The 24,361-nt window shown below is 35.1% G+C and overlaps 1 protein-coding gene across 1 annotated transcript; it reads right to left on the bottom strand.

Moving 5' to 3' along the window:
* Window positions 1–19,122: 19,122 nt before the first annotated feature.
* LOC131335822 (annexin D5-like) lies at window positions 19,123–23,505 on the bottom strand. The gene is made up of 5 exons (XM_058371338.1): window positions 23,357–23,505; window positions 21,995–22,210; window positions 21,052–21,267; window positions 20,779–20,868; window positions 19,123–19,775 (listed from the first exon to the last, which is right to left on the bottom strand). Exons 1-5 carry the CDS (start codon window positions 23,375–23,377, stop codon window positions 19,572–19,574), a joined length of 747 nt encoding a protein of 248 aa, XP_058227321.1. The 5' UTR covers window positions 23,378–23,505; the 3' UTR covers window positions 19,123–19,571.
* Between the last annotated feature and the right edge of the window lie 856 nt (window positions 23,506–24,361).

Here is a 24,361-nt window from a genome sequence, read left to right as displayed (position 1 = left end):
AATGATTAAATTTAGGGAGAATTGAAAAACCCGAAGAATGCGAATCCTAAGGTTGCCGGTCCTGTACACAGCGGCGAACAGGTTTTGGTCCCCCGTTTCCACTCACATGAGCCTTGGCAATGCCTTGGATTCGTCCAACGGACGTAGTTTTCACCAACTAAAATTTTTAATTAAATTAATGTACAGAAAAATTGCGAGACGAATCCTAATTGGGTCGTGATGCACCTTTACCCAACGACCATATCTCAGAAAAATTACTCACTCATTATTAAAAAATAAAAGGAAAGAAAAATAAACCTTAACTTGCATCATGCTTGAAATCTAATTTAAACAAGAGATTAAAACTAAGTTAAGATCCACGAGCAACTTAAATTAAGAATGAAACATAAAATAAGTTACCGGAAGATGTGTTCTTGAACAAAACTTGAAAACTTCAAAAGTAAAGAGCTCTAGAAAGAAAGAACGTGAAAAGAAAGCTGCTAATCAAAGTCTGAACCCTAAAAACAGAGTACGGAGGGGTATTTATATAAAACCCCAACTATTTGGAAATAATAAAATAAAAGAATGAAACGACGAAAACCAAAATTTCCCGTTGCGACCTTCGGTATCGATACTGGCAATTGGGGTATCGATACCCATAGTTCTGTTGAGCCTCTGGATCAATTTTGCAATTCATTGTATCGATACATGTATTTTCGGTATCGATACCGTGCGTGTTAAAATCATCCTCCGAGCTTTGCATGGGGTTTGGCCTCCCGACGTCACCCGACGTTCATGACTTAGCCTTGGCATCCCAGCAACGTATGTACCGACTTCGAAAACACTCATTCCAACCTTGGCGCTAAGTCCACCTAATTACCTGTGAAATAATAAAAAAACACAAAACCAAGACAAAACACGGTATCAAGTAGAAAATGAAATAAAACGCGCTTCTAATGCGCTAATTCGCCCTACTTAGACGCTCATATCTACGATATCGCGTGCCTATCAAAAATCTTGCATAATAGGAAGGGCATATCATTTTTTTTTTGGAAACATCAAAAATTTAATCATACTGCCAAACAACCCTTGCAAATAGATTTCATCGCAATTGTATCGAAAAAACTCACTACGCCAAAAATTGCCTTTGCCGGCGGTTTTTTTACCGGCGGTAATAAAACCATCGGAAAAGAGTCTTATTACCGGCGGTAATGACAAACCGCCGCAAAAGGTAATTATAAACGCCGTTTATTAACGGCATTAGTAAAACCGCCGGTAAAAGTAACTATTACCGGCGGTAATGTAAAACCGCCGGTAAAAGTAACTATTAACGGCGGTAAGCAAAAACTGCCGGTAATAATACATTATAATATAAATATTATTATTTTTCTAATAAAACACATAATTTTATGTAGCTCAGTGGGTAAGTGCTCGGGTATTAATCAACGGGTCGCGGGTTCGAATCTCGGCAATGTCAATTTTTTTTCCGAAACTATTACCGGCGGTACAAAAACCGCCGTTAATAGTCCGAAACCATTACCGGCGGTAATTTACCGCCGTTTTTGTATTCCCGACAATTGTTTTGCCGACGAAACTTTTACCGGCGGTAATTTGTTTTTACCGGCGGTAATGTACTTTTACCGGCGGTTTTGAGACTATTACCGGCAGTTTTTTAATGCCGCTAATGGAAAAAAATGGCGTAGTGACTAGAACTGCCTACACCTAGACGTGAGAATTTTTGGCTAAAATAGCAGACTCAAAGGGAGGAGAAGAAAACAACATAAACTAGAAAAGAAACCTAGACGAGAGCAATTTGGTAGTTCGGTAGATCTGTCGCTTCCCGTCTTAACCAACACCAAAGTCACAGAAGAAACCTGTCACCAGTACAGGCGGATCGAGGATGCCCAATCTGAACCAACCGCATCAAACAAAAAGACGTGGAGGAGGCACAGCCCCCTCGCCAGGCAAAAACCTGTTTGTGAAAAAGCTTAAAGAGAGTGAGAGTCTCAAATGTTGTGAATGCCTTTGTTGCTTATCCCAACTATGTTCGAACTTAAGTATACCATCTTCCGTCCATGGCCAGCAGCCAAAGGATAAAAGATGGATAATTTTTTTTGAACGGTGAATTTTTTTTATTAATCTTTGAAAACAAATTACAAAGATTAAAAGGACGCTAAACAACATCAAGCTAGAGAAGAGAAAACCCACGAGGCCGATCGAAAAAAACTTTGTAAATAAATTTCTACTCTGCTCACTTTAATTAGATCATTTAAGTTTACGATTATATAATCTACTTAACAAATCCTTTGTACATAAAGTATAAATTTCATTAAATGTTCATAATTTTAAAATTAATTAAGTTGGACTGCAATTTGAAGATTGATATGATTTTTTTAGAAATTCGGAAAGATATGAAGGAAATAATGAGAAATAACAAAATTCATATAGTACTTTTGTAAAGCAAAACTATCAGATTTTTAATTACTTATTAACGCTAAAAGTTTATTGCTTTGGTGGTTGGCTTCAAAATGGGAGGGAAAGGAGTAAGTGTGCGCCCAAAAACGCAAAATTTGAGTAGGAATATCCTGTTTCATTATCAACAAGTCTAGAATCAATAGCAAAATAAACAAACACACACATATATAAATATATGAGACCATGCACACACTGGTGCGGTGGGCGTAGTATGTGTGAGCTAGCCTCACTTATTTAGCGTATGTGCTTTTATATTTTTTTTAATAACTATACTATTGTAGATGCTACCAGCACATTGAATGCAACTAATAGAATTAGATAGGTTATGTGACATAAGTTGTAGAGACTGTTTTCTTTCTCTTGAACTCATTTGCTTAAATTAGCTGTTTGAGGCTTATTCAGAAAACGGAAACTTTTGGTGAAGAAGAGTTTGTTTGGGAGAAGGAAAAAGTGGGGTATGATACATTTTTTGGACTATGTTTAGAATGATTTGCATTGTTCCTTTATGCACAGGCATATAACTAGGTTACGAAATAGTATGCAGTATGCACGTATTAAAGTCCAAACCCATAAAATTATATACAAGCTACCGTGATATTTATCATGATATATAATCATGCTACGTATGTAATTTAGCATGATTTTGTATATACATATACACATACAGATTACTCAATGTATTACAATAATAAAATAATTGACACTATATATATTCAATTTTACCACATACTGAGAATACACTTTTGAGTTTTTTATCTGATAGAAAAATTATTTGACAAAATAAATTTGAACCGAGAGTGTATCATTGTTATTGTTTGGAACTTTAACATTGGCCCCGTTTGTAATCAGTTATAAGTTAAATTTTTTTTATTAACTAATTAAATTACATAAGTAAATTTTTAAATATGTTTGATTTTCTAAGATCAAATAACCATTTAGAGTTGTCCAATTAAATACGCTGCAGATTTTATAACCACATTAATGTCGAAGTTGCACTTACCAATTCCATAGAGACGCTATTGAATTAAGCTTTTTTGTCAGAGGAGCTTTTTTCTACTCTAATAAGCAATTTTTTTTTTATAGAAATTACAAATTGAAGTTTAATAGTATTTTCATTTACAAAAGCTACAAAAGTCAATATCAGTGATTATTCATAAAATGCTACCTGATGAATCAGCTTTGTCGTCAGCTCCGACCTTATCCTGCAAAACAAAGCAAGAGCTCGAGTCACCGGTGTGGTGGCCTACCAACCACTCTCAGATGCCTAAGTCAGTAGAGTATTTGCTATATGATGAGAGAATGGAGATTCTCGATTATGGATTGCCCACATTTTGTTGGAGTTCTACCGTTATATTTATCGGCATTTTGATAGAAGGTTGAGTTCTTGTGGGACTGTATCTCGTAGATTTCGGATTGATTTTTTGAGTAATGTTGAGTCCTGCCTTAGCTAGAATTGAATGTGCATCCCGCCTTAGCTAGGGATCCTTATCCGTCTTTGATTATGCATATCACTAGCGCCTTATGCTTATCCTGTCGAAGGCATTCCTTTATCCCTTAAGATTTCGGTTTTTTCGGTTTTTCAGTGTGTGGTTCTATGGATAATATTACGAATATTATCTTTCCTGCCATAACTAGGGGGCCAGAGTTGGTCCTTGGGCCTAATGACAGCTTCGCCTAAAGAGCGGAGCTGGCACGTCCAGACTTTATTCCAGGTAGATTTCCACAGAGGTTCAGATGAGACTGATTTATACTCTCTAGGTCTGTAATTCTCGTAGCGCTGACCTCCTTAGGTCTACCATACTTATTACTACCGATTAATATTCATCACTTTTGTTTAAGAAAATAACTTAAACAAAAACCATACACTACTTACTAACCTGATGAGTTCTCAACGTTTGCGTATTCCTCAGGGATATGCAATGGAAAGACCATACACTACTTACTATTTTTTTCAAAAACCAGAAGAAGACCAAAGACTTTCAAGTCTTCGTTTCTTTATTATCTTTTCGAAAATAGGAATCGGACAAAGACTTGGAAGTCCTCGTCTCTCTCTTTGGGAACCACCAACTTTACTTCTTTGGTATCTATCTATCGGTTACCCTATATAATACGGCAAGGCCCACGGCCCGACTCAACTGCCTTTTAACAGAAGACATTCGATCGGTCACGGCGACTTCAAGATTTTAGTTTAGCATTGACAAAATTGTAAAGGAATGGTTTTTTTTTTTCTTGGTATACAATGCTTTTTATAAGATAAACATATATATTTCGGTGGAAAATTAAAATTAATTAGCCATCTTCTTTACTCAACTTATTTAGGTGTTCATTCTACTGAGTTTGAATACTTATGTTCTCATCTTGAAAATATATTGTTGTCCCATTATACCCTGTCTATATATTAAATTAAATTCCTCTAGAATAATTACATGATCCGTAATCAAGCCTAGAAATGTTTCCATCCCCCAACATTACTCGGATGGAAAATTCTACCACTACACCCATTCACACACCCACACTCACAATAAGGGTAGAGCCCACACACACTGGGTGTGTAATGTGTGCGAACTCCACCTTTATTATGAATATGAATGTGTAAATAAGTGTGTAAATATGTATGATGGTAGAATGATTGTACGGGGATTAGGCTAATCCCTCGTTGAAAGGGATTCTGTTCCAATTTTTTGGGTCAATACTAGTACGGAGTATAACCTACCAACGCCACCCTGTTTAACTTTTGTACCTTTGAATTTTCGTTCTTCCCACCTAGTACTTTAAAAAGGCTCAATAATGTATTACAGCGGATCATCTGCTGAATAATGTGGGGATAGGCAGTATCCGTCCAATTGAAGATGTCATCGACATCAAGCTCACACCTGTAATGGTACTCTTTCTCTCTCTCTCTCTCTCTCTCCCTCCATCGAGATCGACCAAAGCCAACATCCAACTCACTGTCCATGTATTGAATTAGTTGCTGCATCACGCCCACCATTTAAAAGATTGGCAGATAAGTCACTGCTTTTTGTCATGATTTCGGTGTACATATTTCAATTTCTTCAAATTTTGTTATGATTTTTGTTTATTGTAGTTTCATCGGGACGATTTTACAATACGTATTCACGATTTTTTTATGTTTTATGGTGATTTCACAAACTTTGTCGTGATTTTGATACGTGTGTTTCGGTTTCTCCGAATTTTGTCATTATTTCCGTCTAGTGTAGTTTCGTCGGCAATATTTTACGATACGTAATAGTGATGGTTTTTATTTCATGATGATTTCATAAATTTGTCATGATTTCAATAGGAGTGTTTCAATTTCTCCAAATATTGTCATTATTTTGGTTTACTATAGTTTCGTAGGGACAATTTTGTCATGATTTTGATAATATTTTGTTCATCTACCTCGATTGAAACCTACACTTCTCAAAACTTATCTTGTTTTCTAATTTTTGTCATATTTTTTATTTGATCATGTTTTGTTAATCTACCTCGATCAAAACCTACACTTCTCGAAACTTGCCATGTTTTCTGTCATGTTTTTTAATTAATCTTGTTTTGTTCATCTACCGCGATCAGATTTTTCCATGTTTTCCGGCTTACACATTCGTTTTTGTAAAAGTTGTGTGTTTTTTTTTTTTAGATTTTAGGGGAATGAAAATATGAGAGAGAAGAATAGGAGAGAGAAAAAATTCAAAAGATTAGGTGAGAGAAATGTTTGAAAGATGAGAGAGAATTGAGATAATTAGAAAAGATAAAAAAAAAAAAAAAAAGAGAGAAAAATTTGAAAAATTAGGAGAAAGAAATGGTAGTTTAGGATTGAATTGAATTTGAGGATGGAAAGATAAATATTTAAACACATTAGGATGAACACCTAAATAAGTAGGGTAAAAATGATAGATAATTAAGTTCCCCTCTTAATGGATCTAGTTTATTTTGTTTTGCTTTAGTGAGCTATATTTTCTACTTGCTCACAAATTAAAGTGATGCTTTATCTATATTTTTGACTATGGAAGAATAATTAATTCAGTGCTAGCAATATTAAAAAGATTTGTACGTAAAAAGTAATAAAATGTTAGGACATTTTTTTTTATCTCAGGAGATTCACTAGAACCCTCCACGTAAATAGTGGAGCCGCCCCTTATTTTACAAAAGTAGATTTCCCTCATTTTCGTTCCATGTAGAGCGTATTAACTAACTTATGTAAATTTCCCAAAAAATTACCATACAATTAAAATCACAATGTGCAGTAAAAAACTTTGGTGTGCAATTTCGAGATTTCTTCATACCATACAATAGAAATCACAATATGTAGTAAGAAACTTTGGTGTGCAATTTTGAGGTTTTCTTCAATAAATGTGGATGGGCAGGTGTGCAATTTTCTTCCAAAATGATGGCGGGTTAACATCAACAATTTTGAGATATACTGTATGACGAAAAACTACTGATTCTAAAGAAAATTTCAAACCTTATAGGTAAGATGGTCTCCTGTGATTATTTGTCTATCGGTCCATCATTAGAAACAACACACTTTATTGATACTAAAACTAAGATATACAACTAGAACACCCAACAGTTAAAATTTCAATAGTCAAAAAATAAGCTACAAAAAGTGTTTTGCTCCTCCATGGCCTTCTTTGCCAAAAATACATCAGCTAGTACCATGTTGGCCTCGCGAAATACAAACATTAGGCTTTAGAAACTCAAAACTCATGTACAAGTATAAGACGGTTCTTATTGGCCAAATTGGGATAAAATTATGTTGATATACATACAGTACATCTCCTTGAAATTAAACATAAAAAAAAAAGTTCCAAAAGGGCTAGATTATATACTTTCAAAGTGTCTTAGAGCTAATGGGCTCTAGTCCAGTTGACATCTCTTGGGTTCTTTCTATATATGTAGGAGGCCAGGGCTCGAGCCCCACTAGCTTATAAAACTATTGTAGACTAACATAATTGATTAAAGAATGTTGTTGGCTTCTTAAAAATCGCGAAATCAATTTACACTAATTCTCTTTATCTTTATTCACTATTCATAAATGACGCATTTTAATGACCAAAGACTTTCTTTATCCTTTTGCAAAAGCGAAAGTCTAAAAAAAACACAACAATAAAGTGCATAATAGGCCGAGCAAAAAAAAAAAAAAAAGTGCATAATAGGAGTAGAAGGCTAGCTGGCGTTTTTTCGTCGGCTTTAATTTGTTTCTCTCTCGTCATGAGCTGGCTGGCTTTTGGATAGCAGTTCATCGTAGGGTTGCGCACGGTTCGGATCAAATCGAATTCTTATGAATTCAATTTTAATCTACGAGTCACGGTTTTTTGAAAATAAAATTCATGTTTTGACCAAAAGTCTCACGGTTCGGTTCTAATCCGAACCGTGACTCTCGGTTCGGTCCCAGTTTTGTCCATGGATTGCATCAACCAACGATAAAAAATAGTTCAATAAAAAAAAAAACAGTTCCAGTCAACTAAGACACCGTTCCAGGTTCCAGCAAAGTCGCCAAAGTACATGGTTCCAGGTTCCAGCAAACTAGCATAGTATTTGAATACCAAAGGTCCAAAACAGTTCCAACAAACAACTTCAATAAAACAAAACACAGCAAAGCACTTCAATAAAATAAAATAAAAGTTCCATATATATTTATAATTGTAAAAACAGGTGTAAAATTATAATTATTTACTTATATGTCACATATATATTATATTTTTAATTTTATTATTATTTTTAAATATCTCACAGTCCGGTTCGGATAATCCGTGGTTAATTTTCAAATAAAAATTAAATCCTAATCCGTATCTCACGGTATTTTAATTTTCGAATCCGTGTCCGAACCATTAATCCATGGACAAAATCCAAAAAGCAATGATCGATTTGGTCTGGACCGGTTTCACAGTTCACCGAATTTTTTGTGCAGCCCTAGTTCATTGGGCTTCTTAGCTGATTTCTTCAAGGCTCCGTTCAGTTGCCAGGAAAGTACAAGAAAGGATGGGAAAATCAAATTTCCCATGATTTTTGTAGGGTTCAGTTGGCAGGAAAGTAATGGGAAACATGTTTTTAAGTTTTCCTGCAGGAATTACTTTCCTGCAAAAGTGATCCTGCAAAAAACACAGGATTTTGCGTCGCGGGAAAAGGAAAATGAGTGAACACTCACAAAATTTTCCCGAAAGTTTATTTTTCCTGACAAATGAACAACTAAACCTTAATTATTCTTGCAAAATTCTTTTGTCAAATGAACACTCACAAGAAAATAATTTTCTTTTTCTTTTACTTCACTTTACTTGACTTTTCCTGAGAATAACTTTCCCGTACAATATTCCTGGCAGCTGAACAGAGCCCAACAGAAATGCTAGCTAGGGGTACAACAAACTCGTACAGTAGCCGCGCACAGATCTATTTGCACCCATCTTGGGTTCCATAAAAATGATTAGAGTCGCTCATTTGTTCAAAATATATTGTTTAGGGTCTTTGTAAAAAATTAACTCAATCCGATATCGGTTAGGGCATTTATGAATCATACAATTTTGCTTCAGAATTTGGCCTGAATTTCTGACGCAAAGTTGGATGATTCGTAAATACCCTAACCGGTATCGGATTCAGATGATTTTTTACAGAGATCCTAAATAATATATTTTGAACAAAATGAGCGGCTCCGATCATTTTTGTGGGACCCGAAACGGGCACAAAATGAATCTGTACGCGGCTGCTATACGTGGGTTGCTGTACCTATAGCACAACTCTTTCTTCAATCTATGCTTATTCGTATGGTCTGAGCTGGGTTTCCCTTAGGGATCCTCTACTATAAATCTTTTACTACCCAGTGTCCAATATTTTTGTTGGTCTGCTTTTGCAGTGTGCGTCATAGAGCCTGCTAGTGCATGTGCTCGTATATATTTAGACTTTAAATAGTAGGTTTAGTTCGTTCCTATATTTATTAATGAAATCTTTATAATGCCTCTAGACAATAAAATGAAATTGCCGTTGTTCAATTAAAAAGAACATGGTAACAAACCGTTCTATCCTCACATATGGTTTTTAAATAGACATTCCACAGATTGGGGGGGGGGGGGGCCTGTGGGGGGGGTCCCACAAAATAATTCGAGTTGTTCATTAATTTGAAAATATTTTTTAAAAGATATCTTGTAAAAAATCAGATCAATAAGATACATGTAAATGCATATTGTTAATGAAATACTATCTCCACTGTGGTATTGTTAATCCATAGGCCGGGTAAAGCACTGAAGTACATGGAGCTGCTCGTCATTGATTTTATTGGAAACAACTGCTACTATATATGGAACAGGAGTTCTCTTTATGAAACAGGAGTTCTCTTTCATTTCTGTTTAATTAACTGAACTGGGGTTGCTCATGTTTTGAGCTTTTTTTTTTTCTTTCTGCTTTGATTTCTGTTGGTATCTTGCCAATTTGTAATCGCTCTTGGGCCTCGAGTGGCATATGATTGTCATGGGCTGGGGTGTCAACTTAGTTGAGATGTCATCTTCGTGCTGTGATGTCTTCCTCTTGTGCTGTTTAATCATTGTAATTCTTTACATTTGATTACTAGATTTTTTCACTATTAAAAAAAAAAGATACATGTAAATGCTGAGTGTAGTTTTGTTCACTCTATTTAAAAGAGGGTGAATATTACTCTCTCTCTCATTGGTTGAAATAGTGTAGACCCCACCACAAAGTGATATCATGCTTACTATGCAATATACTTTTTGGTAAGCATGACATCACTTTATGCTAGGGTTCACATCATTTCAACCAATAGGAAGGAGGATAATTTTCACCTTTTTAAGTAGAGAGTGAACAAAACTCAACTCTGTAAATGCTTGATCCAATCTTACAACTTTTCATTCAAAATTTCAATCCAAAATTCTGAATGAAAAGTTGTAAGATTGGATCAAACACTTACATGTATCCTATTAAGCTAATTTTCAATAGGGTCAATTAAAAAAATATTTTAAAATTAATGAACCGTTCGGATCATATTATGGTCTGCACATACGTGGGAATTACTTTCGTGGTTACCCTACATATATAATTGGAAAAGACAAGCCCAACTAAAGCCTTTTCAGAAAACATATCATAAAAAAGTACGATTCCCCTTGTCGTCCCATTCATTGTTTTCATCCTTATCTCTCTCTTTTTATCAGCACTTTCATCCTTTTTTTTTTTTACAATGACTTATACGCGGAGACGATAACAATATAGAAAAATCTTGCATAATGGGAAGGGCATGTTCCCCCTTTCTTTTTCTTTCTTTTATTTATTTATGAAAAATCAAAAAATTATTCATAACGTACGCCAAACTACCCTAACTTACAAATAGATTTCATCGTAACAATATTGAAAAAATTTGAACTGCCTACATCCTGATGCGGAAATTTTAGGCTAAAATAGCACAAACTCAAAGGGAGGAGAAGAAAACAATATTAGCAGCGGAGGAGGATACATTTGATGCATTGTTTTTTTGTTACAGTTTGTCGTGTACTCAGTTTTGAGGACTCTCATCTCTAATCATTTAACTTTTTGTTGGATGGTGTGCTTTGGGTTTTCTCGTTGCCTCATGTATCAACATCATGAGGTAGGATCCGGGGGCTCTGCTGCCCAGAGGGGACAGCAGCCCCTACCCACACTCTCAAAACGACGTCGTTTTGATGGTAAACTGCAGAGATGGGACAAAATGTTGCCGTTTTGGTGGGAAAAAAATTCTTTATTCTCCGTTTGCAATCATATGAAGCAGAAACTTGATTATGAGAGCTTTAAAGACAAAATTTGATTATATCTCTTTAGAATAATATGATCAGAATAATAAGATCTACACACCCGTTCAAACGGATTAAAAATTGGAGCACTTAATTTTTTAACCATATTTTTTAATATATAAACGGTCTCAAAAAATTAAGTGCTCAAATTTTTACTCCGTTTAAATCGGTGCAAAGATCTTGTTATTCTAAAATGTCATAATTAATTTTTGTCTATAGTGCTCTCATAATCAAATTTCTACTCTACAGGATCCTAAATAAAGAGCATATACTTAATATGAGAGCCCTAAAGATAAAAAATTAATTATGACCCTTTAGAATAATATGATCAGAGTAATAAGATTTTTGCACCGATTTATACGGAGTGAAAATTTGAGTACTTAATTTTTTAAGACCATTTATATACTCCCTCCGTCCCTTTATTATAGTCTAGTATTTCATTTTGGGCTGTCCCTTAATAAGTGTCCATTTGGTAAAGTTAGTGGATAAAAGTTGGTACATTGTCTATTTTGTCCCTAAAAGTAGATTCCATTTTGAAAAGTTAGTGAGTAAAAAGTGTAATGATGATGGGTAAGTAGGGAAAGTAGAGAAAAAAGTTGATGTGAAAGGAATAATGATGATGTTTTTTTAATAAGTTGGAGTTACGAAGTAGGACATTTAAAAGGGGACGGAGGGAGTATTAAAAAACATGGTTAAAAAATTAAGTACTCCAATTTTTAATCCGTTTGAACGGGTGTGAAAATCTTATTATTTTGATCATATTATTCTAAAGAGACATAATCAAATTTTGTCTTTAAAGCTCTCATAATCAAGTTTCTGCTTCATAGGATTGCAAACGGAGAATAAGGAATTTTTTTCCCACCAAAACGGCAACGTTTTGTCCCTTGCTCAGCAATTTACCCTCAAAACGACGTCGTTTTGAGGGTGTGGGTAGGGGCTGCTGCCCAGAAGGCAGCAGAGCCCCCGGATCCCATGAGGTAGGTATTTATCTTCTTCTTTTTATTTTTGTTTCCCTTGATGTACCCTTCGTGGAGTAACAAATATATTCTTTTGCCGATTAAAAAAAAAAAAAACTAGAAAAGAAACCTAGATGTGAGCATTTCACCATCAAGCGCCGATTTCGGTAAACCAATCACTTTGCCGTCTAAACCGACACCAAAGTCGCCGGAAAAACCTCATCCCCAGAGTTGGCGGATTGAGGATGCCGGATCTGAAATCAACGGCATCAAAGAAAAAGATGTGGGGTGGCGCAGCCCCCTCGCCCGGCAAAAACCTTGTTTGGGAAAAAGTTTAGAGAGAGTGAGAGTCTCAAATGATGTCAATGCTGGTGTTGTTTATCTAAACTATGTTTGAACTTGAGTAAACCATCTTCCGTCCATGGCCTCCAGCCACTAGGGAGAAAAGAAGGATAATTGAAACTAGGATAAATTGCCGATCAAAAAAGAAAAAAAACTCAGTAAATGAATTCTACTCTGCTAACTTTAGATCATTTAAGTTTATGATTATGCATAACGATTCCTTTATCTATACGTACAGAAAATGTAAATTCCTTTAAACGTTCATAAGTAGGCAATAATGAGAGATATCGAAATTCGTATACTCCCTCCGTCCCTTTTTTTGTATCCAGTATTCTATTTTGGGCTGTCCCTTAATAAGTGTCTATTTTGTAAAGTTAGGGGGGTAAAAGTTGGTGTATTGTCTATTTTGTCCCTAAAAGTAGATTTTATTTTGAAAAGTTAGTGAGTAAAAGTGTAATGATGATGGGTAAGTAGGGAAAGTGGAGGAAAAAGTTGATGTGAAAGGTGTAATGATGATGTCTTTTTAATAAGTTGGAGTTACGAAGCAGGACACTTAAAAAGGGACGGAGGGAGTAGTACTTTTGGTTGTTGGCTTCATAATGGGTGGGAAAGGAGTGATTGTGCGCCCAAAAAAGTGAAATTTGAGTAGGAATCCCGTTTAATTATCAACAAGTCTAGAACGACAAGCAAAATACACAAACACACATAAATGTATGACACCACACACACTGGTGCGGTGGCATAGTATGTGTGAGGCCCACATATTAATGCACGTGCTTGTGTATTTTATTTGTGGCTCTACACTTTTTACTAGGGGTGGTAAACGGGCGGGTTTGGGTCAAATTGGGTAAGTTGTTAGTGGGTTGGGTCTTTAATGGGTCATTGACCCATTTAAACCCATTAACTAAGAGTCTAATTACCCATACCCAACCCGACCCATTTATTTTAAAGCAAACCCGACCTGCCCATTAACCCAATTACATATATACTAAAAATTATGATCGAAAAATTAGAAAAGTAAAAAAAAATTATGATCGAAACTCATAAATTTTTTCAAAAAGACGAGAATAAGTAATTTTTTTTGTCTTATTGATTTTTTTTGTCTTTATTCAAAAAATTATAAGTTTCGATCAAATTTTTTTACTTTTTCGATTCCTCTTATCAAAACAAATTAATAAGTCACAAAAAAATGACACAAAACAAAAAAAAATTTAATAATTTTTTTTTTGAATAAAGACAAAAAAATAAGTCAATTTTTTAATCCAAACCCTTTGCGGGACTACCATGAGAGAAATTTATTCACGGCGGAGCACAATTTCACGGGTCCATTCGCGCAATTAATGGATGAGATGTGTTTTCAATTTTGACTGTCAAAATAATTGTTACCGGTCACAATTGATTTTTAATTCGGACCATTCAAAATATTTTTGGACGCGTGTGATTTAGGACAAAACAATTGAATAAAAGAAAGAGAAGGCCATGCTCCTGGGGGTTCGGTGGGGGGGGGGGGGGGGGGAGAGAGAGAGAGAGAGGGAAAAGGGACCAATTGATGGGTCTGGGTTTGAAAAAGAGGCCAATTAAGAGAGAGAGAGAGAGAGAGAGAGAGAGAGAGGGGGGGGGGGGGGGGGGGGGGGGGGGGGGGGAGAGAGCGAGAGAGGGAAAAGAGACCAATTAAGAGATGAAATTTGGTGGGTTACTTTTATTGCCTATTGGGTCATTTAAGTTGACCCAATTGATGCCCAATTATGACCCAACTAATAATGGGTTAGCTGGGTTTGAACCCATTTTTACCCAACTAATAAATGGTTTGGATTGGATCTATTTTTTAGTTGATGGGTCTGGGTTCAATTTGCCACCCCTACTTTTTACTTCACTATACTATTGCATGTAGATGCTACCAGCTCATTTAATGCAACTAATGAGACTAGATAGGTTTGGTAGCATAAGTTGTTTTAGACTGTTTTCTTTCTCTTGAACTCATTTGCTTAAATTGGTTGTTTGAGACTTATTTAGAAAACGAAAATTGTTGGAAAAAAGTTCGTTTGGGAGAAGGAAAATGTGGAGTATGATACTTTATTTAGAATGTATTGCGTCGTTCCTTTATGCACGGCCAATAACTATGTAACGCCCCCAATTTTGAGAACGTTAAATAGGACAATTTCATTGAATATTAAAAGGAGTCTGGCTCAATATTACAACATAAATTTCAAAAGAGTACTTCTAATCAACAAAGAAGGGGTAGCTAGGGTTTCTATCTACTGTTCCGCTTCCTCTTCCATTCGGGCCAGCTCTTTGGCTCCAAAAGCTTCCAAGGTATAAAATTCACCCTGTTCATCTATGAGATCTGACAGATTATACCGACGTTACCATCAATATAATATGTCAGGGTCATTAAAGGTAACACCGTAAGCTATGAAGGCTCAATAGAATAACCCATACCCACTAACCCTTAACTTACAAAATTGATCAAAAGTTAACGATTTCAACAAGTACATGATTAACACCACAATTAACAATGATACACTACATTCAATATTCAACTAACGTAAGTGTCTATGAGTTCTGAGTTTCTCCTACGCGACTTCTCGTAGATCGTGTCATCATTTTTACACATTTCATTAACCTTATCATTATTTTCAAAATCCGTTTAACACACCCAACCTCAGTTCTGCCGTTCCGGGTTCCCGAGTATCCTCACAATGGTTCCGCCGCACCGGGTTTCCATTGGCACACTTTGCATTGGCTCCTCTCCGCGGATAACCAAGCCACACACCCAACCTCGATTCCGAGTTCCCGAGTATCCTCACAATGGTTCCGTCGCACTGGGTTCCCATTGGCACACAAAATACACACCACACAATGGGCTATCATGTCTGGCCACATTGCGGTTTCCAAAACATTTCACCTTTTCAAAACACGACTTTTCATCAAACCACACCCTAGGTGTCATGTTTCTACTTTCTCGATTTCCGTATCTCATTTTCATGCATAGATTCCGCAGTAGGACTTTTCACACACATAAATCATTCATTGTAATCTTGAAACTAAACTTACAAGATCATCCAACTCTATATTACTCCAATAATCATGCTTATAACCATCCTAAAGATCAAAATACGAATACTTCTATCAACGATAAAGTCTTATCTTTTGAAAATCGTTCTTTCTTCCTTTATGAAAAATTCAAAACAACACATGTTTATTAGAGTAAAAGTAGCTCATTCAACATGCTCATTCTTCCATTATTAAGATGTACTTGTTGACTACCATGCATGGCAATAATAAACGATAGATAACCTTATCTACTTGAAAACTAAACAATAGATAACCTTGTCTACTTAAGGAAAACGATGAGGATATTGATATTTTGAATTAAGAACATTCTATCTTCTAACGTACGATTCTATGCTATACGTAGAGTTATTGGACTAGGGGTTCTACCTTTCTTCTTGGCGGTAATGGCGACTATGGAAGGTAAGTTGACGATCGGGCAGAGTAACTTCCTACGGTTGGCTTCCGGTAGTTTCGAAAGAGAAAGGTTTCTCTCGAAACTTGATCTTGACTAAACTACTTGAACTTTTTGGATCGAAAAGGGGGTTTTGGGTGGGTTTCTTGAAGAATTCAAGAAGAACTTCAAGAACAAGCAAGAACAACAAGAACAAGGCAAGAATGCTAGAATTTCTTAGAGAGAGAAGTTGCTAGGTGAATGTGTGAGTTGAATGGCATGAGGGTGGTGCTATTTATAGCAAAATTTTGGACTCCCCCTCCCCTCCTTGGCCAGCCCTCTCTCTCTCTCTCTCTCTCTCTCTCTCTCTCTCTCTCTCTTTTCCCATGGATTTTGCTCCATTGTAAGGTCAAATCAAGTATGCCATGCCTTCCATGACTTGTTACTTCCATCCTAGGCCAAATCCTAGGTTATTATGAAGGGTTCATGGGTTGTCTTGTCCTAGGAAGGGCTTGCTTGGAAGAAAGAACAAAATGATGGCTAAGACTGTACTTTGGAAGACTAGAAATGGGTTGTAAAGTGTACTAAGGTAGAGTGTGAGAGTAGTTAAAAGGTTAACTTGTGTAAGTATCCAAAAGCATGCACACCCACACCTTTCTCTCTCCCCCTCTCTCTCTCGGCCTCCTCTCTCTGGTAATATGTACAAACACACACACACACACACACACACACATCTAGGAAAGTAACCCTAGAATAATAGGCTTAAGGCTAAAAACTAGGTATGCATGCATGGCATGGCTAGTCTTGCTTCTTTTGGAAGCAAAATGATGGCTATGACTTGTCTAGTCAAGTTATACACACTTTGGCAAGTCAAATGTTTATTATCCAAGGAATAATAATTCCCCTAACATTTATTGTCCAATGGACAAGAGAATATTGGTGATAATTAGGGTTTGATGACTTGTCATGGGAGTAAAATAATTACTCCTATGGTCTAATGGTTCAATAGGGTTCGGAGGGGTTCATAAGGCTCAAAGATGGTCAAAAAGGTCCAATTAGGGTTAGGGTAATGTAACTAAGTGGATTGGTAGCTCGGTTCCTCCAACTAATCGGTTGAAAACTAATTTTACTAGCCACGTAGGGCTTTTAATCAAGAAATAAAATTTTAAGGACTAAAATCTAATTATGATGAATTATAGAAATTAAAAAGGAATATTAAGTAATTAAAAGAAATTCCGATAAATAAATGAAATTTTTATTAAAACAAATTCCGAGTCGTTACAAACTAGTTTACGATCTACATATTAATGACCAAACCCATAAAATTACATTCAATCTAGCATGATAATTATCATGATAATCATGCTAAATATGTAATTTAGCATGATTCCATGTATGTACATATACATACACCTACGGATTACTCAATCTATCATGATGAGATTAACAAAATATGTGACACTATGTTCAATTTTACCATGTACTGAGAATACACTTTTGAGTTTTTGATCTGATAGAATAAATTATTTGATAGAATAAATTTGTATCTCGATAGTGTATCATTGTTGTTGTTTAGAAGTTTAATTAACATGTTAGAAAATGATTTTGATCCCGTTTGTAATCAGTTATAAGTTTGATTTTTTATTAACTATTTAAATTAATTAGATTATATGGATAAATTTTTTAAAATATATTTGATTTTCTAAGATCGAATAAACATTTAAAATTGTTCAATTAAATATGCTGCAGATTTATTACCACATGAATGTCCAAGTTGCACTTCCTAATTTCATAGAGGTGCTGTTGAATTAACCTTTTTTGTCAGATGATCTTTTTACTGCTCTAATAAGCAAAGCTTAGCAAAAAGAAAATTTTTAGTCAATACGCTACCGAACAATATTCATCAACTTTTTTTCAGAAAATACATAGCTGTAAAGGAGATGGACATAGCAAATCACAGCTTGATCTAGTTCAACTGATAAAGGGTATATCGAGATGAGATTTGTTTTGTTGAGATCTGTTTTGTAGTTAGTGGAGTTGGGTTGGTTTTTTTTTTAATTTATCGGCAACAAAATTTTATTGAACTCGACTAAGGGTATATCGAGATGATTCCCTCTAGATACAAGGAAAACTTGAATCATAGAGAGAACCAAAAAAAAGAGAAAAAAAAAGAAAAGAAAATATACTTTATGCCCCGAAATATAAATCTTCAGTTAATCAATTATAGAAACAAGTAATGTCTGATATTTAATCAGCATAACCGCATCGTCGTAAAATACATACGGAATAAAAGAGCTAATTCGAGCAGACTAGTAGATGAAATAGTGTTTTGAGATTAGTACATGTTTGCTAATCCAAACCAATAAAAGGTGTTAATCCGAACTCAAAATTCCACTTATAAAAAAAGAAAAAAAGAATCGGACTAACACTGACTCGTTTCCCAAATAACATGAAGAGTTCGCTGACACATAAATCATTCGTGGAGGAGAAAATATTAATTTACTGAGGGCTGCGAATAAGGTTTACGACACTCAATCTCGGCTGTCCAAAACCGTTTTAGATAATTCGGTTTGAAAACAATCTATTAGCATTAACAGATTGTTTTCAATCCAGATCGTCCAAAACACTTTTAGACGACTGAGATTGCACAGAACCGTAGATAATTGTCTCTTCGTGGAGTTTATCAAAATTACTCCTCTGTCGCCTGTAAAAGGAAACGTTGGATCAGTTTCCGAATCAAAGATTATTGGTAATCAAGTGTTGAAGTACTTTGCCGATAAAAAAAAAAAAAAAAACTGACTTGTTTCCAGAGAAACAAGAAAAAAAAGAAAGTTCATATATTCCTCAATAATCTCACAAGAGGCATGACCCGAACACATGCTAATTGAAACTTGTCAATTCTCCGATAATATTTATTAAACGACCATGACTTAATGGGTAATATCGACACAACTCAAACCTTATTCGATAATTTACAATGTTTAATTTTATGATCTATATATGTCTATGAACAGAAAATTGCTAACAATTTGTCCTCTCATTTATGTGTAAACCAAATGATATTTATCTCATTGGTTTCGATTTTGCACAACTCATGATTCTATGGCCCGGTTATCTCAAAGAAAGATAAGAGCAAGAGTTAAAAAGTCATATCCTTGTATGAAAGTATTTTTCTCATACAACCAAAATGAGTTTATTAATAACAACAAATAATTATAATGTAGCCACTGAATTACATCTGAAATCACCAACCATACAACCTAAAACGCAAACACACAAGAACAAAGAAAACTGAGAGAGAGGGACAGAGAAGTCCAAATCCACACCTTATATCACACAGGAACTAAGAAAACTGAGAGAGAGGGAGAGAGAAGTCCAAATCCACACCTTATATCACACTTTACCTAATGGATGCCTTATCTAGGGACAGGAGGCTTTATCATCGATCAAAACTCTTTATTTTTCAATTTCTCAATGCATTAATCTCTACCGCATGATTTCAATTCGTGAAAATTCTTATACTTGAGATTCTCATTAGTTCAAGCGGGTGTAAATGCATTGAGACATCTTGATAAAGAATTTAGAGATACATGATCCATGGCCCATTACCTAGGCATTGGGGTTTAAAAGCGAGAGAAGAAATGCTCTGTATTGTCCAGAAGTATCTGAACGAACATCGTCACTCAATGATTTCCCATATTTTTTGTGGTACTCTGTCTTTATTTTCTCAATATCAACTTCAGCCCTTGACACAATAATCCTAGTGAGTGTTTCATCATCAGTTCCAAGGCCGACCATCGCCTTATGCAATGCCTGCAAAAGGGTTATAAAGTGTTTCACTAATTAAAATCACGATGAATTTCTATATATAGAATCATATAAAAGAGTATGCAGCGTAATATTTTCTATTCGGATTCAACTGTTATAGGGGTGTTTATTATTGTCTTTACTAGAAAATACAGTTTTCTGTAACATGACATGAAATTGGCGAGGAAAGAAAATCATGCACGGAGAAATGATATTTTCTTGTGATAATTTTGGAAGAAATAAATTTAAGAGGAACAATAATAAATTCACGCATTGGATTTTACCATGGTTTCATGTGATTAAACCATGCAATCCTTTTTCACTTACTAAAAACAAGAATTGAGCACTAAGCAGGGTGTTTCTAGGTAGAGTAAAGTGTTCAATAACGTTGACGAAAAAAAGCGTTTAGTAACTATTCGTATCAATTATCATGGTCGAATCAATTACAATCCCATTGCCAGACATAGTTCACACATGGAGTATATTAACCAAGAGGTTTAATTATTAGGTATTGCGGAGTTTTATTTTACCACTCACATGATTAGGAAGATCTGTCAAACGCTCTAATAATTACTCCTTACGTCCCAATTTGTTGTGTTTGTTTTCTTTTTGGAACAGCACAAAAAATTATCTATATCTTACAATCTATAATATTTTTTATGATTTCAAAATCTTTGTTTAAAAGAATTAATTGAGATTTATCAAATAAGATCAATATTGAATATATAAAAGATTATACATTAAAAGATATAGATAATTTTTTAATACGTTCAAAAAAGGAAACATGCACAACATTTTAGGACGGAGGTAGTATGTAAATGTATCTAAATTTAAAATATAACGACCATAAAAGGAAGCGTTGAATTAAAATTGTGATAACAATATTTACAACCAAACGATAAAGCATTTCTCATCAACGAATAGGAAGAACAAGTGCAAAAGATAAGTAAAAACAAATTACCTTATGAAAGTAGTATATATGTACGATTTTATGATATCTTTAAAGTACCTTGGCATAGTATTTTCCAGGATTCTCAGCACATTTTAAAATTGTCAAAAGCGCACACTTGAATTTCGAAGATGTTTCCTTCTTTATAGCCTGCAATTTAATACATGCATGTTAAAGGATAACAAAAGCTGACTTAATAATCATTAGACAACTTAACTCATTGACGAACAAACTAGCCCATAGCATACATTGGGCCGCATAACAAATGCATCCAAAAATGATGTGAAAACCGTTGAATGAAGGTATGGTTAAAAATTGAAGACATGCACGTACCTTTTTCAATGAATTCACATACATTTTGCAATACGCAGAATTAATCGCAACCAAATGAGCACCACTTCTTTCACTGAATATGCGAATAAAAGTCTCCTCAATAGTTCCGAATCTCCACTGCCCAACTTTAAAGAGGTCTTTGGCATCTTTATCTACCATCACTGCATCTACTTTTGAGCTTTCTGAGCGTATTGCACCTGCATATGCGGCCAACAACTACCAAAAGAAAAAAAAAAAAAACCAATTAGAATCCTTGTGTTACCGACACGTACATGCATAAAGTAAGAGAGGATTGCTAGACGTGAGAAAGCCTATTGCCCATGTTGAGTAATAGCTGACCAATCCAAAAAACAAGTCAAATAATATTGCCATCTAAGAAAGACATTAGAATGCAGATAATTTGTGTGGAGGGATGGATGGATGGGCCGAGGATGATTGGGCTGGTCAGAGTGTTGGCCCTGGCCCAATAGCTCAGGCCTATCGGCTCATCAGGAATGTATGCATATATGGGCTAAAACCAAATCCTGACACCAAAAGGTTAAGTTTGTGCCACGTGGCAGGCGATGGAATGTGACTTATAGGTTTTTTTTTTGGGGCCAATATCTCATACGTCAAGGAGAGTTAGCAGATTTTCAAATAGCCCTGAATGCCAAATGTCCATGATCAGACTCAAACCCTGACCTATGGGGAGGATCAAGAGATACCAACTAGGTTAGAGTCCTATAATGATGCTCAATTGAAAATTATAAGCTATAGGTCACATGTAATGAATATTTTGACTTGGGATGAACGAATAACTGGATGTAGCTATACACATGACTATATGTATGAGGATATCTACAAAATTACTGTTATATTTAACTATTTTATCGCAGATATGGCATGTGTAAGGTGGGTTGTGTGAGTCATGACTTCGCTAGAGGATGAGAGAGATAGAGAGCACCTTTTTATTGTCGCCGTTTGCATGAGATTGATCTATATCCTCATCAAGGTAAGTCGTGAACATTGTACGATAAACCTTTTTCAGCTCTTCAAGTTGGGATGGAGTACGAGAACATATTACTTCAATTGCAACAGTAATGAGGTTTTTACTTAAAGCACGTTTCACTATTTTTGCGTCACGGCTTGCCGGATCATCCATCCAAAGTAAGAGTGCTCTCTGAAAGTAAAAATTTAGTTTTAGTTTACAGCATAAGTTACATAAACACAACATATGTTTTATAGTTTTCAGCCATTTTTGTTGTGAAAATAACAAAAACAAATGAAAAATCTGTAATGAAATTGAGCTTGAAATGGAATGAATTGCTCTTTAATTAAGGTGTGACATTTTTCCTTTCACTTGATGACAATTTTCTAAATAATTTTCCGCAGATGGTGGTTCCATGATATGTAGATTTTACATGCGGAGAAATCCCAAAATTTCTCCACTTAAAAAGTAAGGGAAATTCGCACTTTACTAACTGATTTGTTAAGTTTTTTGTTTAAAAACATTTCAAATAGGGAAAAAAATAATGGCATTTAAAATCGGACAAGAAAAGTTTTTGACTATTTTCGAAGTCGTAAATAAATCTACTTTTTCATCAAATATAACAAAAATAACTAACGGTCACGCTTTAGTCCATATATAGTCAAGAGGTGTAATTGTTTAAAAGTAGAATTGAGGGGATGTCTTTGAAATCTGCTCAAAGTACAGGGGCGTAGAATGTAGTCATGCCGTTCTATCATTCTATGCATGAGAACGACAATAACACCCATGTGAATACCTTTTTTCTTTGTTACATATATCGAACGAGCACAACTCTAGTATGTATCAAATTTGTTGGCATATCTAAGTAAAATAGGCAATTTATAGAGTTAAGAGGACTAAATCATAAACAACACTATGCTGTAAACTAGTTTGTTGGGATTTCTTGATATGATGGGATTGCTTCTGCGGCATATGGTGCTGGATGAGATGAGCTTTACCAAATTCTTATGGAAGATCCTTCTGCTGAGTTTCATTCTAATGAGACTAATGTTTTAGTCTGTCTGTTGGAAAATATCCAATTTTCATTGAATGTAATCTTCTTTTCTATTTTTTTCTCTCATGCCTATGCAGTACCGCTTTCTCAGTGGTCTATATTTGGTCTCTTCTCGATATACCCTTTGTTGAGTTTTTAATAAAATCTTGTTGCCTATAAAAAAAACACTGGTTGGGGGAATGAAAACTTTATCGAGATAGTTTACACCATGATTTTATTTATATCCTTATAACAAATATTATCACAGAAATGTGAAGTGATGAAACGATGCGCTAGCGTTGTACCTTAAGATCAGGACTAAACATAAGCTCTTTAGACAAGCGATGGTCAAAGTCTTCCGAAAACTTAGTTTTATACTCCAGCCTTATTTGAGTACGATGTTTCGCGCTTCTATGAGCAAGAATATTCAAGATTGTTGCGTGGTCGCACCCCATCCTGAATAACAAGTCAACAACATTTGTCAAAAGCATAAAATTTTGATATATGTGTAGATTATGTTCGCTGGGTCAGGCTTGTGTCATATGGGACTATATACATCTAACTATCAAATTCATCTGATTCCCACACACGAAAAAAAATCTTATTTACCAAATATTCCCCTCTAGGAAATTAATTAAGCAAAATGTGAGTTGCTCGAAAATAGTTTTGTGAATTGTGGTCGACAACAACATGTCTGGAAGCCAAAAAAGGAACATTGCGATATTTCTCGAGGGATAGGAGAAGAAACAAAAAGAGAAAATGTTGAATTAAAGCGAAAAATATTATTAAGGGTAGCTCAGTAAGTAAATTAAAAACAAAGGGGAAAATATATAATAGAAATTAGAAAAAAAAAAAAAAAACAATAGTGTGTCACACAACAAAAACACTTTTTTTTTTTTTTTTTGTCTTTTTTTGGATACTCTCACTAATAACATCTGCTCATGTTAAACTAACCGTAGCCCAAAAGATATGCCACTTGAGTCCAATAAGAAGTGGTCGGCCAGAACAGAATTGAGAGTTAAAGGGCCATCTACAAACATATATGCATCATATCGATCATATCATATATATGAAGAGACATATATGCATGCATGCAGGGTTAGACCTGATCTATTTGTGAAGCCTATGTCGAAATTCGAGGAGTGAGTCCTAATCAATGGCATGTAATCTGCCCTACCTGGTCTAAAACGCGTTGATAGGTGGAATGGGTTGAGCTAAAATTATTTGGGCTAAATTTACATATAATTTTTTTGTCTTTTTCAAAGCTGACCTAGGCTATAATCCACCCTTCTATGCTCTCATAGTTATGC

Source organism: Rhododendron vialii, chromosome 8a (genome assembly GCF_030253575.1).
Source record: "Rhododendron vialii isolate Sample 1 chromosome 8a, ASM3025357v1".
NCBI lineage: Eukaryota > Viridiplantae > Streptophyta > Magnoliopsida > Ericales > Ericaceae > Rhododendron > Rhododendron vialii.
This window is presented reverse-complemented; position numbering and strand designations above follow the sequence as displayed.